Here is a 14,502-nt window from a genome sequence, read left to right as displayed (position 1 = left end):
CCCAGGGGGAGTTCCATGCACCCCGACTGGTCATTTATGTAGAGGGCAACACCCCCACCTTGTTTCCCCTGCCTGTGCTTCCTAAAGAGCCTGTATCCTTCTATTCCAATGTTCCAGTCATAGGAGCCATCCCACCATGTCTCTGTGATGCCAGTGAGATCATAGCCCTGAAGGTGTGTGCAGGTCTCGTAAGTCCTGTTTATTCCCCATGCTACCATGCATAGAGACATTTAAGTTGGGTCCCTGTTGAAGCTGACTTGCCGACTGGAGTCGCTGCAGTTCCTTTGTGCTGCTTTGGAGGTGGCATTCCTCTGAGGTGTTTTACCCGTGTTTCCCTGTTGGCTCCCATTACCTTAGGAGTTGCTGGCTCACGTCCATAAGACTTTGAGTGTTCTGCAGTGTACCCAGCACATCTCAGAGCAGCAGGCTGAGGGGCCTTGCTAGCGACTCATCCCTCAAACTTTGGTGAGTTGTCCCTTGACTTGTCATGGGCAAGCCTGATAATACCTCTCTTCCCCATCAAGTCTAGTTTAAAGCTCTGTCAGTGAGCCCCGCTAGCTCGTGAGCAATGACCCTCTTCCCCCTTTGAGAAAGATGAACCTTGTGTGACGCCAGCAGCCCTGGTGCCATGTAGGCCATCCCATTCTCAAAAACCCAAAATTGTGGTGACACCAGCTATGGAGCCCTGTATTAACAGACTGAGTGTGTCTGTTTCTTCCAGCGTCACTGGCTGCAACTGGAAGGAGAGAAGAAGAAATAACCTGCACCCCAGATTCCCTTACTAACCATCCCAAAGCCCTGAAATCTTTTAATCACACTTGGACTACGTGTTGCCACTCCATCGCCACCCACATAGAAGAGCACCAGTGGGTAATAGTCTGAGGGCCATAACAGGGTAAGAAGTCTCCTAGTGATGCCCCTAACTTAGGCCCCAGGGAGGCAGCAAACTTCCCTAGGAGGAGGGACTCCCAGGCATATTGCACCTTCTGTTCCACTCAGAAAAGGGTTGCCTGCAACTACAACCTCTCTTTTCTTCCTCATGGAGTTGGTTGTTATATATGGGGTAGACCTTTTCGGTCCTGTCAACTCCTCTGGTGCAGTTGGACCATCATCCACATCATCCATGGGCTAGCCCACCACATCCAGAGCATCATACCTATTGTACAGGGGCACCTGGGAAGGTGAGGTGGACAAGGAGGGGGGTCACTTGCTGCCCCTGGCACGGACTTGTCTCCATTTACAGCTTTCCAGTAAGCCACCACCTTCAGCCTGGTGGGGGCAGGATACGAGGTCCTTTTGATCTTGGTTTTTTTTTATTTTTTCTGGTGACTGTCCCTGTTCCTCTCATAGGGAGCTGAGAGCATGATTCCACCAGTCTATTTCTTTCCTGCGCTCTCTGATGCTTCTTAGCCTTTCTACCTCCTCTCTTAGCTCTGTCACCAGGTTGAGCAGATAGTCCACCTAGTCACACCTCACACAGCTGTTTTCCCTACTACTGTCCGTTAGCAGTGTAAGGATGTGGCACTCCCTCCAGCCTGAGACCAAGGTGGCTGTGTGTTAATGTGGGAGCTCTGTTTGTGTTGCTACCTCTGCTCTGGCAAGTGCAGAAGACGTAGCTTTCTGCCAGGTGGAGACCATAGCTAAGCTCCCTCTCACCAGCTGAGCCAGCAGAGAGTTTGCTGTGTGCCTTGAGTGAAAATGTTGCTGTGCTCCTTATTTGGAGCTATGAATGCATGCCATAAAGAGACTGTTACTTTTTCACTCTTACTGTGGTCTGACTGCTTTGCAAACAGGGCATTCAGTTTGCATCATGGGCAGAGGCAGTGCGTTGTGGTGGTAATCTATTCAAAGCTGGCTTTCTACTACTGTATAGAAGCAAAGCTGTCTTCTATTTATGCTGCCAAACTAGTATTTCATGAAAGTAATACAGCTGCAGACTCAGGTGACTACTATTGTAGTTTAATGCTGATCTTGCTGCATTTTCACGTTTGGGTAGTGGCATATCATACTGTGCAAGGCTTTCTGGCAGCAGTTGTTTGAGCTGTGAGTTGTTCAGAAGGCGCTCTAGTACAGTGCAGTGTCATAGTACTGAAGAACATAATTCTCATGGAATAGCTATCTATCTAATGCACATATGATTTACATTAATATCTTGTGAGTAGTGGGAGATGACAGCGTCAGATTTGTATCATCATTAGTTAGAAGACTGTTGTATGGGATATTGCACAAGTGACCATCAGTGTAGTCTATAAAAGGCAGCTGGAATTTTCAGCATATTCATAGTGACCGTGCAAGCATTTTTTTGTCCTGCACAACATGCTGCATCATGACACAACCATACCAAAAAAAAAAAAAAAGGTTAATTGCACAACTATGTGAAAAATAAAACAAATGGCTCCATAACTAAAACCTAATAAGTTTTGTTGTTTCACATGAAATCTATCTACCAAACCATGCTCCTGTCACTATGGTTTATATTCCAGATCCTGTCAGCATTTACCAATAAAATGCCTTTTTCATATTATCTCCCAGGAAAAAAACAAGTTTATTTTTTCTCCTAAGTGTACGATTCATTCCATGTTTGTTGTCCCTACTGAAACCAGACTGACCATCAGATATTAAGTTAATATTCTGCCTGAGTAGCAATAGGATCTTTATAAAATTGGAATTTGCTCTAAGGCACATAGCACTTGTTTTCAGTCATATAAAATATGGTGATCCTGACTGTAAAACATGACATTGTTAGGTGTAGAAAAGGTCTGTATATTTTTGATGCACAAAAATGTTTTTGTGACATTTTTTTCCCCCGCACAGAAAATGTTTGTATCTTGAATCTGTACTTTTTCATGAAAAGATGTTGATATTTTAATGGTAATTTTACTGTAAAGTCTTTTTGGAGGCAAGATGGAATAGGTAATCAACATTAGAAAGAGAAGACACAATCACAAAATAACTAAATAATATTGGCTGTGGTATGAGATTAGGTCTTGATTCTTCCATATGACTGGACTAGGAGGACATGTAGTAGTACCGTTTTTAAAGACAACTTAAAGGGCCTAATTTTCATTCTGTTGTAAAGCAAGAACCCAAATGTTGAAACCTTGACTCAAATGACATGACAAGGGAGACTTTTGTTTGCTGGCTAGCTGTAGCTTTTAGCTGGCAATGTTTCTGACTTTCTGAATCTTTAGCACAGGAGCAGATCCTCAGCTGATGTAAGCTGGCATAGCTTCATGACCTATGATAATCAAATCTGACAATCTTAGAGAATGGTGGAGAAGTAGCCTTAATGAAATGCTTTAACAGTTGATTTGGAGGACAGATATAAACAGACTGGAGAATATCTCTGAATTTATCAGTACAGTGATGATATAGATGTTGGCTCTGTTACAAAAGCTTAGGCTGCCTTTCTCAGGCCCACTGCTCCCTTCTGCCCTAAGGGGCAAGAATTGTGGAGGGCTTAATTTTTTTTTTTTTTTTCTTAAATTTAAATCCTTAATTTGAGTTCTCATCTCTGACTGCTGAGTGGCTCTGGTGTTCAAGAAAAAAACAGTATTTAAATTTTCAAGTGGGTTTTTGGTTCAGCTGCTCTTTTCCTGTGGTCTGTCAGTGCTTTTCCAATCCAGATTTTTGTCTGGATAATGGAGGCAAATGTACTTCCTTGAGGACCTATGGTGTAACTACCTGAAAGAGGAGTCACCCAGGTCCAGAAGGGCTGAAGACTTCACAGCTCATATCTCTCCTTTGACTCACCTCTGTTGTCTGTAACAGTACTTTACCCATGTATTTACAAATGTAATTTGTATTTACCCATTGCTTTACAATACCCAATGTATTTACCCATGGTTTTACAAATGTATTCTCTACTTGGTACATAGTTTTGTTAGTCACTTTAAATGAGTGACTCATGATGGTGAATTGACAGTGGCCAAAAATGGAAAGCATGTTTAGAAGAGAGGGATGACCTGCCTTTAAGACTTAGCAGTGACCACTCCAGCAGACTCCAGAGCTGCACTATTAAAAGTGTCATACATTCCTCAGCTAGAGTAATGACGAATATGATGGGAAGGAGCAATGGCTATGGTTTGTAGATGTGAGATGGGATCTTTAGGCCATCTGTGGGGATGATAATCCCTGTCCTTGCGAATCCTCAGCAACTATGAAAATATCTCAAAGTGATGAAAAGTAAAGCTACAACTGAAAAGGGCTGGAATATTAATTACCTTTGGGTACTTTGAATTCAGTTATTCCAAATCTGTTTTGAATATTCAAGTACTTTCATATTTGCTTACAGTTATTTTCAGGAACCTGAAATCTTTGTGGTAGAAAGCTCCTGTGCAGATTTTGCTGTATCATCTGCAGTAGGAGGTCCATTTGCGGAAGATTCATTCATGGATTGGTGAAGAAAGCTCCTGGTCTTTTAGGCTTCCTTTGTTACGATTTTCCACAGAGACTGCAAATGAATAGCACCTTTTAGGACATTGCATCTGTCCCTCATCCACTGCAGTATTGCTCCTAACAGCACTGAGTTTAAAATCTATGATTTTTTGTGACACTTCACTAATCTCTGTAAGGCACAAATTCAGTGATACAGACCACACAAACTCATCTGCATTCAGTTTAATGACAAGAGAGCGTCTGCATGGATTTGCACATCTATTCTGTATAGGAAAGAAGGGATAAGTAAATTTTTTTTTTTTTTCAGGATGTTTCATAATATTGATGTCTCATTAATGCACCATTTTGGGTACTAATTTGCAAGGAGGTGACAGAAAATAAACAGAGCTAATAGGCATTTTCTATTGCACAGATAATTACAGCTTGCATTAGTGCTTGGCCATGCTGCACTTGCAGCTTTGTTGGAGTGAACTGGAGTGAATTTTAAATGAATCAAATGTCTGAGTTTTGTTACTGGCATGTGAGTGATTGACTATGGGTCTTCCTTCTCTTCATACTAAAAGAAAGCTATGGAAGAGTTAACAAAGTGGTTGAAACCAAGAGGAAAAAGTGTAATTTTTCTTTCATTTCTCCTAGTTTATTGCAGGAGTCATTTCACTGAAATCAGTAGTTATACTTAGTTAAAACAGATGATTCAGGGGCACCTAGGAAAGTTTGTAAAATAAAATGGTGTTCAGTACAAAGAGCCGAAAATGGATTGAAAACAGAAAGTCATATGTCTGATGAATTTCTTTTGACAAATACCAACCCAGTGAAAGATTAATACATTCACTGGATCATATTCATCTGACTTAGTTGTGGAATTACACCCCTAAAAACTTTGTGACTGACAATGCAATTGCTAAAATCCATTTTGAATGGTGCTGCATAGCAGATACCATTCAAATCTGTTACTGTCACTTTTACTGACAGTAAAGGGAAACTCAGTTCAATGTGTTCCACTGAGTCAGGGAAATGAAACAGTAGCACAAAATCATTTTCCAATTAGTTTTCAAATCAAGTATTTTATGGAGTATTTGCTAAAGACATGACACCAAAGTTCCCTTTCATTCTTTCTAATAGATATGTAAACTGGGTATTTTATGTATAACTCATGTGAACCTCAGGCTTTTGCACGGTGCAGATGTAGGGGGGTTTGTATGTACCTACCACTTTTATTTATAAACTTGATTTTTAATGGTTAAAGTCTGCTTGTGGTTTGAGTCAGTGTGCTTCTGAGAGTTCTCAGGCGTGGGTGCCTGTTACCTTGTGGGTGGCTAGAGTCAGGCCTTGGGAGCTTCTTTTCGCTCTGTGCTTGGGCATGGTTATTACCCTTGGTGTTGCATTGGTACACACTGGACAAAGCAGCTGTGGTCATTTTTCAGCTCTGATGAGAAATTTTTTAGTGCTTTGATTCCTTCCCCCCTTCATTCTATCAAGTCACCTCCTTTTTCATCAGCGCACATGACCATGGATATTTCTGTCTGCTGAATACAGATCTGTCATTGTTGATTAATTGCTTGATAAGTTCCAAGATACAGACATTCGCTCACAAGAGAAATAAAGGTGTGATCTTGCAAAGACACGATAGTATGTACTTCTGATACCAGCAGAAGATTGGGTCTCTGAGACTTAAGTAGTAATATTTTATTTTCTGATTGTTTAACTTAGGTGTGCTTGAAATAAGTTTTTCAGAAAGAATAATATGTCTGACTGTTGTATCAACTTACAGAAAATAAAAACCTTTCCCCAGGAGAACATGATGGCTGTATTTTTCAGTTATTGCTGAATCTGTTTGTTATTCTTTTTTTAACTGCAGAAAGTGAGCGAAAAAGTAGGAGGTGCAGAAGGAACCAAGCTAGATGATGACTTCAAAGAAATGGAAAGGGTAAGTCTAAATACAGATGCATTTATTCATTATTACCATTCAGTTTTACTTTCTAGGACAGGAATTTCAAAGCTTTTGCCCCTGAATCACTCAAATAATTTTGAAAGACTTAACTTCTATTCAGCAAGACTGAGATTTCCATTTCTTATTTCTTTTTGTTTTCTAACCAAGGCATACGTAATATAAGGCACTTTTTATAATGCCAATAGTTCATTCAGAGATTGAGGCTGATGTCAGCTACAAATTAGTTTCAGTTAAACCCTTGTAGAGAATCTCTGAAAACAGAGAGTCCGTCTAGAAGGTGGTAATTTCAATGGCAAAGGGTGCTTGTAATTCTCAGCTTCCTGAGCATCAGTCAAGAGAAGCAAAAGCTGTCTGCTGAAGAGGGTTGACAGTGCCACTGGGATATTCATCCATAGGTTCAGAGGTCTGGCAAAGGGCCTTGAGTAGATGGGGCTAACCCCCCAACATACTGCTTGGAGAGGCTGGCAGTGGTAACACAGAGCGTTTCTATGGAGGGGGAGCGAAAAAAAAGCCACAGCTGTGTGTGGCGGTGATAATATTTCATTTGGAAGGATCAGTAGGGGCAGGATTTTTTCTGGCTTTGACTTTGAAAGGTACTATTGAATCTTGTAACACAAGATGCTGCTAGGCTATTTGTAGAGTACATATCTGCTATATAACTCTGATCAACAGAAACAAGCTATTTATCTGTACATTTGTATAGTGAGATGGGGAAAAAACCTTGGATGGAAAATAAAGAAGGGCATATCCTGTGTACTTCTTACAGTGAAAGTACTTCAGATTTGATTTCTCCCCTTCCCCCCAGCTGCCCTTTGAATGTGGCACAAGTATAAGCACTGCTGTCAAAACTGGAAAATGTTAACAAAGATTCAGAAAAATGATGCAAGGTTTAGAGTGGAAAATAGGACATTGCAACAGCCAGGGGTGAGTCCCATGTGCTCGTGGGTGGCATGGGTTGGCAGCCCAGGAGATCAGAGCACTGAGAGTTGAGAATAGAATGGAGTAAACTCATCGGTTGCCTCCACGCTGCCCACCTGGCCCCGTGTCCCTTGCCAGCTTTTCTGCAGGCAGTGGACATGCTCCTTCTGCCTATCCCTGACCTTCTGTTCCCTCGCCCCCACTCCCTCTGCAGCCTTCCAGCCATTTCTGGGCTCCCTACCAGGCAGTTCAGCTACTTATTCACCCAGTGCTGGCAGACCTCTTCTGCTTCTTTGTGTAAAGCATAGAGCAAGACCTGGCAGATGGCAATGGCAATAGGAAACGAAATATGTCAGTCACAGCGTGTTGCAACCAACCTATCTCAGGTGTTCTTTTTTAAAATAGGAACTTGCCATTATGGGAAGGGAGTTCAATCTGCGAGACAGAAGCTACCCTGCAGAGAAATGCAATGTGTCTTCATAAATGTAGAGTACAGGACAGGATACAGGGATCCCCAAATCTGCCAAAGCAGCGTTTTTTACTTTGAGGCCTGATTCTGAGAAGGAGATTACTCGCATACTTTGCTATATGCAGTTTAGGAAGCTGATGCAGTGTACTTCTTAAGTAAGCAAGAATTCCTATTACAGTAGAAGAAATGAATGCTATTCAGTTTTAAGTATTTTAAATTCCTAAATATAAAATAATTCTTCATGGAGTCAGCCAGAGGAAATAAACGGTCAGTGTGTCCATGCTGATAGGTTTCTTGAAATTGGAAATTGAGTGATACCTAGTCTTCCTTACCCCAATTTTTCCAGACCTTGCTCTGAAAGAGGTAGACAGCCCATTTTATCATTGGTGGTTGGTTTAAATTGACATCTGCTTTCCCCTCATTTGCCAGGGGATCAAAGACGGCTAATTATTCAAATATTCAAATAGTTTTCAGTGACTGTTCTATCAAAAAGTTTTCCCTGTTGCGGACATTTCTTAGGGTGATGTAAAGTATCGGCATGGTACAATGAATTGTATCTAATTCCAAACATGTCCTGAGATACTCTGTACTAATGGCCTCACTTGAGAATGGATCTGCTTCAAATTGAAATGGTGGACTCGTGCTTTGGTAGGTTTGCAGGTATTATCACCATTTTGGTACCAGGGCTGTTCTCAAGGACTCAAAAATAAAATTATAAGAAGAGTTAAAAGAATTTATAAGAACAAAAAGAAGAGAGAAAAACATCTTCGTTTTGTCTAACATCTTTATTTCATGTTTCTTTTTGTTTAACTCTGTCCTTTAGAAAGTGGATGTTACCAGCAGGGCAGTTATGGAAATAATGGCAAAGACGATAGAGTATCTTCAGCCCAATCCAGGTAATGTAATTTCATAGTCTCACGGTAGTTGCAGCAGTTTTTGAAAATACTCTTTCTCACTGACATATAGTCTTACTGATCTCATCCTCACTGGTGCAGTGAAGATTAACACAAAATTGGTGAAGTTACTGTGAAGTAAAAGACAGAGACGAGTACAGACTTCTGTGTTAGGCTGTCAGGGAGAACGGAGACTGGCTTTGGGAGGATTGTTTTCCTTTTGTGTGTTCTTGCTTTAGGTAAAGGGGGTAGCCTATGCCCAGAAACCGGGCGTATTTACTTGCAGGCATCTGAATGCCACCACTGTGAGCATGGGGGCTCCCTGAGAGCTGGAGATGGCTGTGGACTCCCCAGAGTGGCAGTCACTGCCCATCCCACTGCTCCAGCCAGGAGCAGGGCAGCTGGGGGGCACTGGGGCAGCAGCAGACCTGGGTTTCAGGCACCTCCTTGGGTATGGGGATCAGGATCAGGCATGATGAGGGTGTCTGCGTGAGACATCTCTTTCTTCTACAGCCCCAGTTATTTACCTTGGGTAAGGGAAAAAGACCAGGCAGTCCTTGCAGACCATGGGAAGAAAGGCAAAGTTCTGAAGCAACTTCCTCCAGGGCACAGGAAGAGTCATAACAACACCTTTCACCTGGTCCTGTAGCAATTTCCCATCCTCATTAGAGTTACTACAAAAGAGAGGGTGAAGAAGAGCTGTTGATGCTGAACTGGGGAAAAGGGCAGATGAACGGACGTAGTTAGAGAAGACTAAATTGAACTTTCCAATTAGAAATAAATGCTTGGTTTCCATGAGGAGATGAAAGAAAGATTTTGTGATTGGGCTGATGGAGAGTTGCACACGCCTCTCTTGCCAAAGGATCTTCACAAGGAAGGGTGATGTGGAGCTGTTATAATCAAGTAAACCATTAAATTCAAGAACTTGAAGATTTCCATAGTGATCTAGGAACATAAAGGTTTTGCTACTAGTATAAGTCAATGCCAGCTTCACTGATGGGGTCAACAGAGTTATGCTTGTGCACAATTAGCGTGAAGGTAAAATGAGGCCTGCTACTTACCGTAAGTATCTCAGAGTTTCATGGAAGTACAGACCAAATTCACTCATTCACTGTGAGGAATTTTTTTCCTAAAAGCTGGAAACAAATTTGAACTGGTGCCAAGTATTTTAACTCCAGTGTGGTAGGATGAAGGACTGTTACTGGTATAGCTTAATTGGTGGTATTTTTATGTTAGAACACAGAGGAAAGGAGGATAATTTGATGATACTGCCAGTGGATTGAGAAAAGGAGGAATAATATTTACAAGTTCAAGAACTCCTAGAGAGAAAATAATGATGACTAGAATGGTTTCTATGTCAACAGAGGAAATGCTGTTTATGACTTCAGTCCACAGCTTCATTGCTCATTGTCAACAAGCACTCTGCAGGAAAAGCAATAGGATTGACAAACATTATGAGACTAGTGATAAAATTGTTAACTACTGTCAAGCTGCTGTTGTGCAACATCGTATAGACTGAGTAATAAGCTTTGGCTCTTTAGTGCTTCTCTGGCTGCCTTACTGACACATCTGGACTGATTATGATTGCTGTGAATCATGGAGGAGGCTCACAGCAACGTCAGAGAGGAAAATTTCTGGAAGTAGCTAAGGGTGTGATTTCAGGCATTTCAGGCTGATGTAAGTTTGCAGTGCTGCAGGGAAAGAGCAGTTTGCATACTGTAGCCACACATCCCTTCATCTGCCCATGGCATGTGGAAGTAGGATCAGAAAATTAAAATTGTAATAGGCAGGAGGAAGATTTACTTTCTTGCATGCCAAAGGAGATCATGTTATTCATTCCACAGCTGGGCAATGGTAACAGATGGAGTAAAATGAAATGAGGACTGACCCTTTGCAGCTCTCACCTGATCTTAGATTGTTTTATGCCAATTGAAAAAGGGGTCCCTATAGTGACAAGAATTGTAGGGAAAATTATTTCTTTTTTCAATAAAATAAAAAATTTCCTCTTTAAAATTATCCCTGCAACTATATTGCTATTTACCTGGGTCACCAAAAATGCTGATATCCAGTATTTTCTGTTTGCTTTCTCATTTTCAAAAAACATTGAAACATTACATTGGGAAGAGAAGGGAAATTTAACGAAAAAAAAATCTTTAACAGTGATATTTAACAGAAGATTTTCTTTAAAAGTTTACCTGGGTTTGGTAGGGAGAAGAGGGTTTGGGATGTAGCACACATTCCTTGATAAGTAAGATGTGCCCTGAAAACATCAATATGCTTGGATAACATAGTATTGCAGTGCTAGAAATCAGTTGGCATCGTGGTGTTTTGAAGAATCAATAAATTAAGTATGCAGCATTGTCTAACTTTACTAAGCAGTTAATTAATTAATGCTGGTTGGAAAAATGAAAAGGAAAGGGGAAGGAAAAGGAAAAAGGGAAGGGGAAGGGGAAGGGGAAGGGGAAGGGGAAGGGGAAGGGGAAGGGGAAGGGGAAGGGGAAGGGGAAGGGGAAGGGGAAGGGGAAGGGGAAGGGGAAGGGGAAGGGGAAGGGGAAGAAGAAGGAGAAGGGGAAGAGTAAGGGGTGGAGGGGGAGGAGAAGCTGAAGGGAAGGCAAGGCAAAAGGATATTAAAGACAAAGGTGAATGTATTAAAAGAGATGTTGGGCTGAGGTTAGCGCAAATGTAGACTTCTCCCGGTTACGAAAAAAGCTGAAGGACAGCTGAAAATAACTAAAATTGAACATGATGAAGGCCCAAAGACTTTCCATGCAGATGTACATGACCATAATTTCAAGAAAAAGAGGTGCAGGATGAACAAGATTGAAAGTACAAAGAATGAGCAATTGAACCCACTGCTGAAGTTTCTTTCAAACTCTTTTGGCAGTATTCTTATGATTCGCCATGGGTCTATTAACACTTAATATTAAGGTGGATCATTAGTGGCACCATGAAAGTCAATGTAAAGGAGAGGGAGTGCAACTGGGAAAAGAATCAAGTATTTAGGTCACTTCCATGTGGTGTTTTGTACATCTCTGCCTGTCTTCAGTCAGGTTGAAACATCACTTCGAGAAGAAAGCAGGTGACACTAGCACAATAAAGCAATATAAATGAAAGGGCTCAGGATGGGATTTTGAGATTGACTGAGCACAGCCTTACCTCTGCTCCCATGGAAGTTACTGGAATCAACTTTAAAAGAGGAAAAGTGGAATTAAACCAGTGGTGGATGTACTCTAAGATTTCCTACTAAATCAGGATTCTAATGTAACATTATTAAATGATTAGATGAATCACTGAAGCATGAATTTTTCATTTTTGTCTTTCTTCTCATTATCATTTATTTCTTGCCCTTCCCTTATTTTCCTTTGACTTCTTTCATTCTTTCCTGTACCTTTTGCTTCCTACTCTTAATTGCCTGTCTGGAATATAGCCACTTCATTTTTTTGTATGCCCTCTTACTTTTTTTTTCTTTTACTTCTGAAAATACTCCCATTTGTTCCTGTTTTAATTCAGCCTGTTGCATCCATTCCCCTGACTGATTTTGGTTTTGTCTTAGTTTCTTTTGTGCTTCTGTATTTTCCCATTGCCACCATCATTTTGATGCCATTTTTAAAGGCCAGACACTTCATTAAAATTCAGTTTCTTATACTGAACAGTCAGCCAGTCTGCTGACTGTAGTTTTGTAGTGGGCAGAAACAGAAGGCATCAAGAAATTCAGATGCTGAAAAGCCTGATCTTGTGGCAGTCAAGCATAGTGAGAAAGCTTAGAAAACCATAATTACTGTATGTTAAAAATATGTTATCCTTTCATAGCTGCTTGTCAGGCAAAGTCATTACTAGACACTTGCCTGATTTTCCTGTGTCTGTTTCTGTGTCTATATCTCTGCATACATTTGTGTGCCACAAGGTGAAACATATACAGCAATAAGAACCATCTCCTGATACGCACTTTCAACAGTAAATTAAGAGCAAAATGCTTGTTGACTCCAGTCTGATAGTGTTTTGCTTTGTTGCAGAAATGTGTGCAAGGTTGAGTTTTGACCAATGAAATCAGCACATAAAGTGTGAGCTTCTAATGTTTTGTAAACAGAAATAGTAACTCATAAGAGCAACTAACAAAGTCAGGCCTTTGCAAGGAGGAAGGTAGAGGCATTCCTAGTCGTTCTCCCATAGCACGCACAATAACGTAGGTAGAAACACTCACTGAGTCAGCTTTGCTGGCAATAGGATTTAGCTGGCAAAATTTGAAGTCAAGTGCCATTAAATAATTCCCTCTCTGCAGGCCATTCACGTTCTGTAGTTGCAAAAATTCACTAAAGCACGTCATCAAACAAATTAGTACTTTTATGTTTGTTTTCTTTGTTTTTATCAAGTATGATAATTATGTGTTTTCTTCTGATCTGCAGTTGTGTATCTAAAATAAAATACAAGCTAAATAGCATCCTGGCTTGTATCAGGAATAGTGTGGCCAGCAGGACTAGGGAAGTGATCAATCCCCCTGTAGTCAGCACTGGTGAGGCCACACCTTGAGTACTGTATTCAGTTTTGGGCCCCGCACTCCAAGAAAGACATAGAGGTACTGGAATGCGTCCAAAGAAAGGGAACAAAGCTGGTGAAGGGTCTAAGAACAAGTCTTATGAGGATCAGCTGGGGGAACTGGGTTTGTTTAGCCTGGAGAAAAGAAGGCTGAGGGGAGACCTTATCGCTCTCTACAACTACCTGAAAGGAGGTTGTAGCCAGGGTGTCAGTCTCTTCTCCCAAGTAACAAGCGATAGGACAATGAGAAATGGCTTCAAGTTGCCCCAGGGGAGGTTTAGATTGGTTATTAGGAAATATATCTTTACTGAAAGGGTTATCAAGCATTGGAACAGGCTGCCCACAGAAGTGGTTGAGTCACCATCCCTGGAGGTATTTAAAAGACATGTAGATGTGGCACTTAGGGACATGGTTTCTTGGTGGACGCGGCAGTGTTAGGTTTACAGTTGGACTCAATGATCTTAAGTGTATTTTCCAACATAAACAATTCTATGATTCTATAAAGTACAGTTGAAAACCATATTGAAGTAGGAGATTCCCCAAATCCCCATAAAAAGCAACAAGTTTTTCAAAGGTTGTTGGACATCCTGTTTGTGGATGTAGGTTTTATTTAATATTATACAACAGAAAAGCTTTCAAACATTTAAAAAATGTGGGGTACCAGAGTTTAATCTTGAGTGTGCCTAGCCTGGACTCTTCTTTGAGAGGAACGCCAGCTCAATCTGCTGTCCATCTGGTGCCTGCGGATTTTAAGACTAAGAATTTGGGCATAGCTTAAAGATTTTTCTACCTGAGTTTTACAACATGTCAAACATTCTATCTTGGGCGTGTTCCTGGGCTTTCTTCTGTCCAAGTCATTTCAAGGGAAGTTTCGACTTAAAGTTCAGGACAAAGCCTCCTCTCTGGCCTACCAGCAGAAGAAAAAAGTCAGTGATCAACAACATCTCATTTCTTTGCTCTAAAAGTAGTTGATGAAAAACAGGACTTAGTCCTAAACTTAGATAACGCCCTTCAAACACATTGTAGGTGGCTCAGATAAATGTAAAGAGTGCATTCCTGTCTGTGTAGTCAAATTATTGCACGTTTGTAACCTCTGTCACTTGCGTCCTTCAGCTTCCAGAGCTAAACTCAGCATGATCAACACTATGTCAAAAATTCGAGGTCAGGAAAAGGGACCAGGTTACCCTCAGGCTGAAGCCTTGCTGGCAGATGCGATGCTGAAATTTGGCCGAGAACTTGGAGAAGAATGCAACTTTGGTAACTTGATTGCTTCCCTTTCTTTTATAAAGCAAGAAAAATGGTAGTAAAATTTAATATAACTTTCATTATTAGAGTGTTGC

At 41.1% G+C, this 14,502-nt stretch overlaps 1 protein-coding gene across 1 annotated transcript in view; it reads left to right on the top strand.

Annotated features, from left to right (window-relative positions):
• SH3GL2 (SH3 domain containing GRB2 like 2, endophilin A1) overlaps nucleotides 1-14,502 on the top strand; it is a gene marked incomplete at its 5' end in the record, with an annotated part of 105,234 nt that overhangs the window by 78,829 nt on the left and 11,903 nt on the right. The window contains 3 exons of the mRNA XM_082497721.1: nucleotides 6,257-6,325; nucleotides 8,560-8,632; nucleotides 14,276-14,419. Of these exons, the coding sequence (XP_082353847.1) occupies nucleotides 6,257-6,325; nucleotides 8,560-8,632; nucleotides 14,276-14,419 (286 nt within the window). The remainder of the gene's footprint in view (nucleotides 1-6,256; nucleotides 6,326-8,559; nucleotides 8,633-14,275; nucleotides 14,420-14,502) is intronic.

The sequence above is a fragment of the Vanellus vanellus genome (assembly GCF_965231255.1).
Source record: "Vanellus vanellus genome assembly, chromosome: Z".
NCBI classification, from domain to species: domain Eukaryota; kingdom Metazoa; phylum Chordata; class Aves; order Charadriiformes; family Charadriidae; genus Vanellus; species Vanellus vanellus.
Note: the sequence above shows the minus strand (reverse complement) of the source record. Positions and strands in the feature narration are given on the sequence as shown.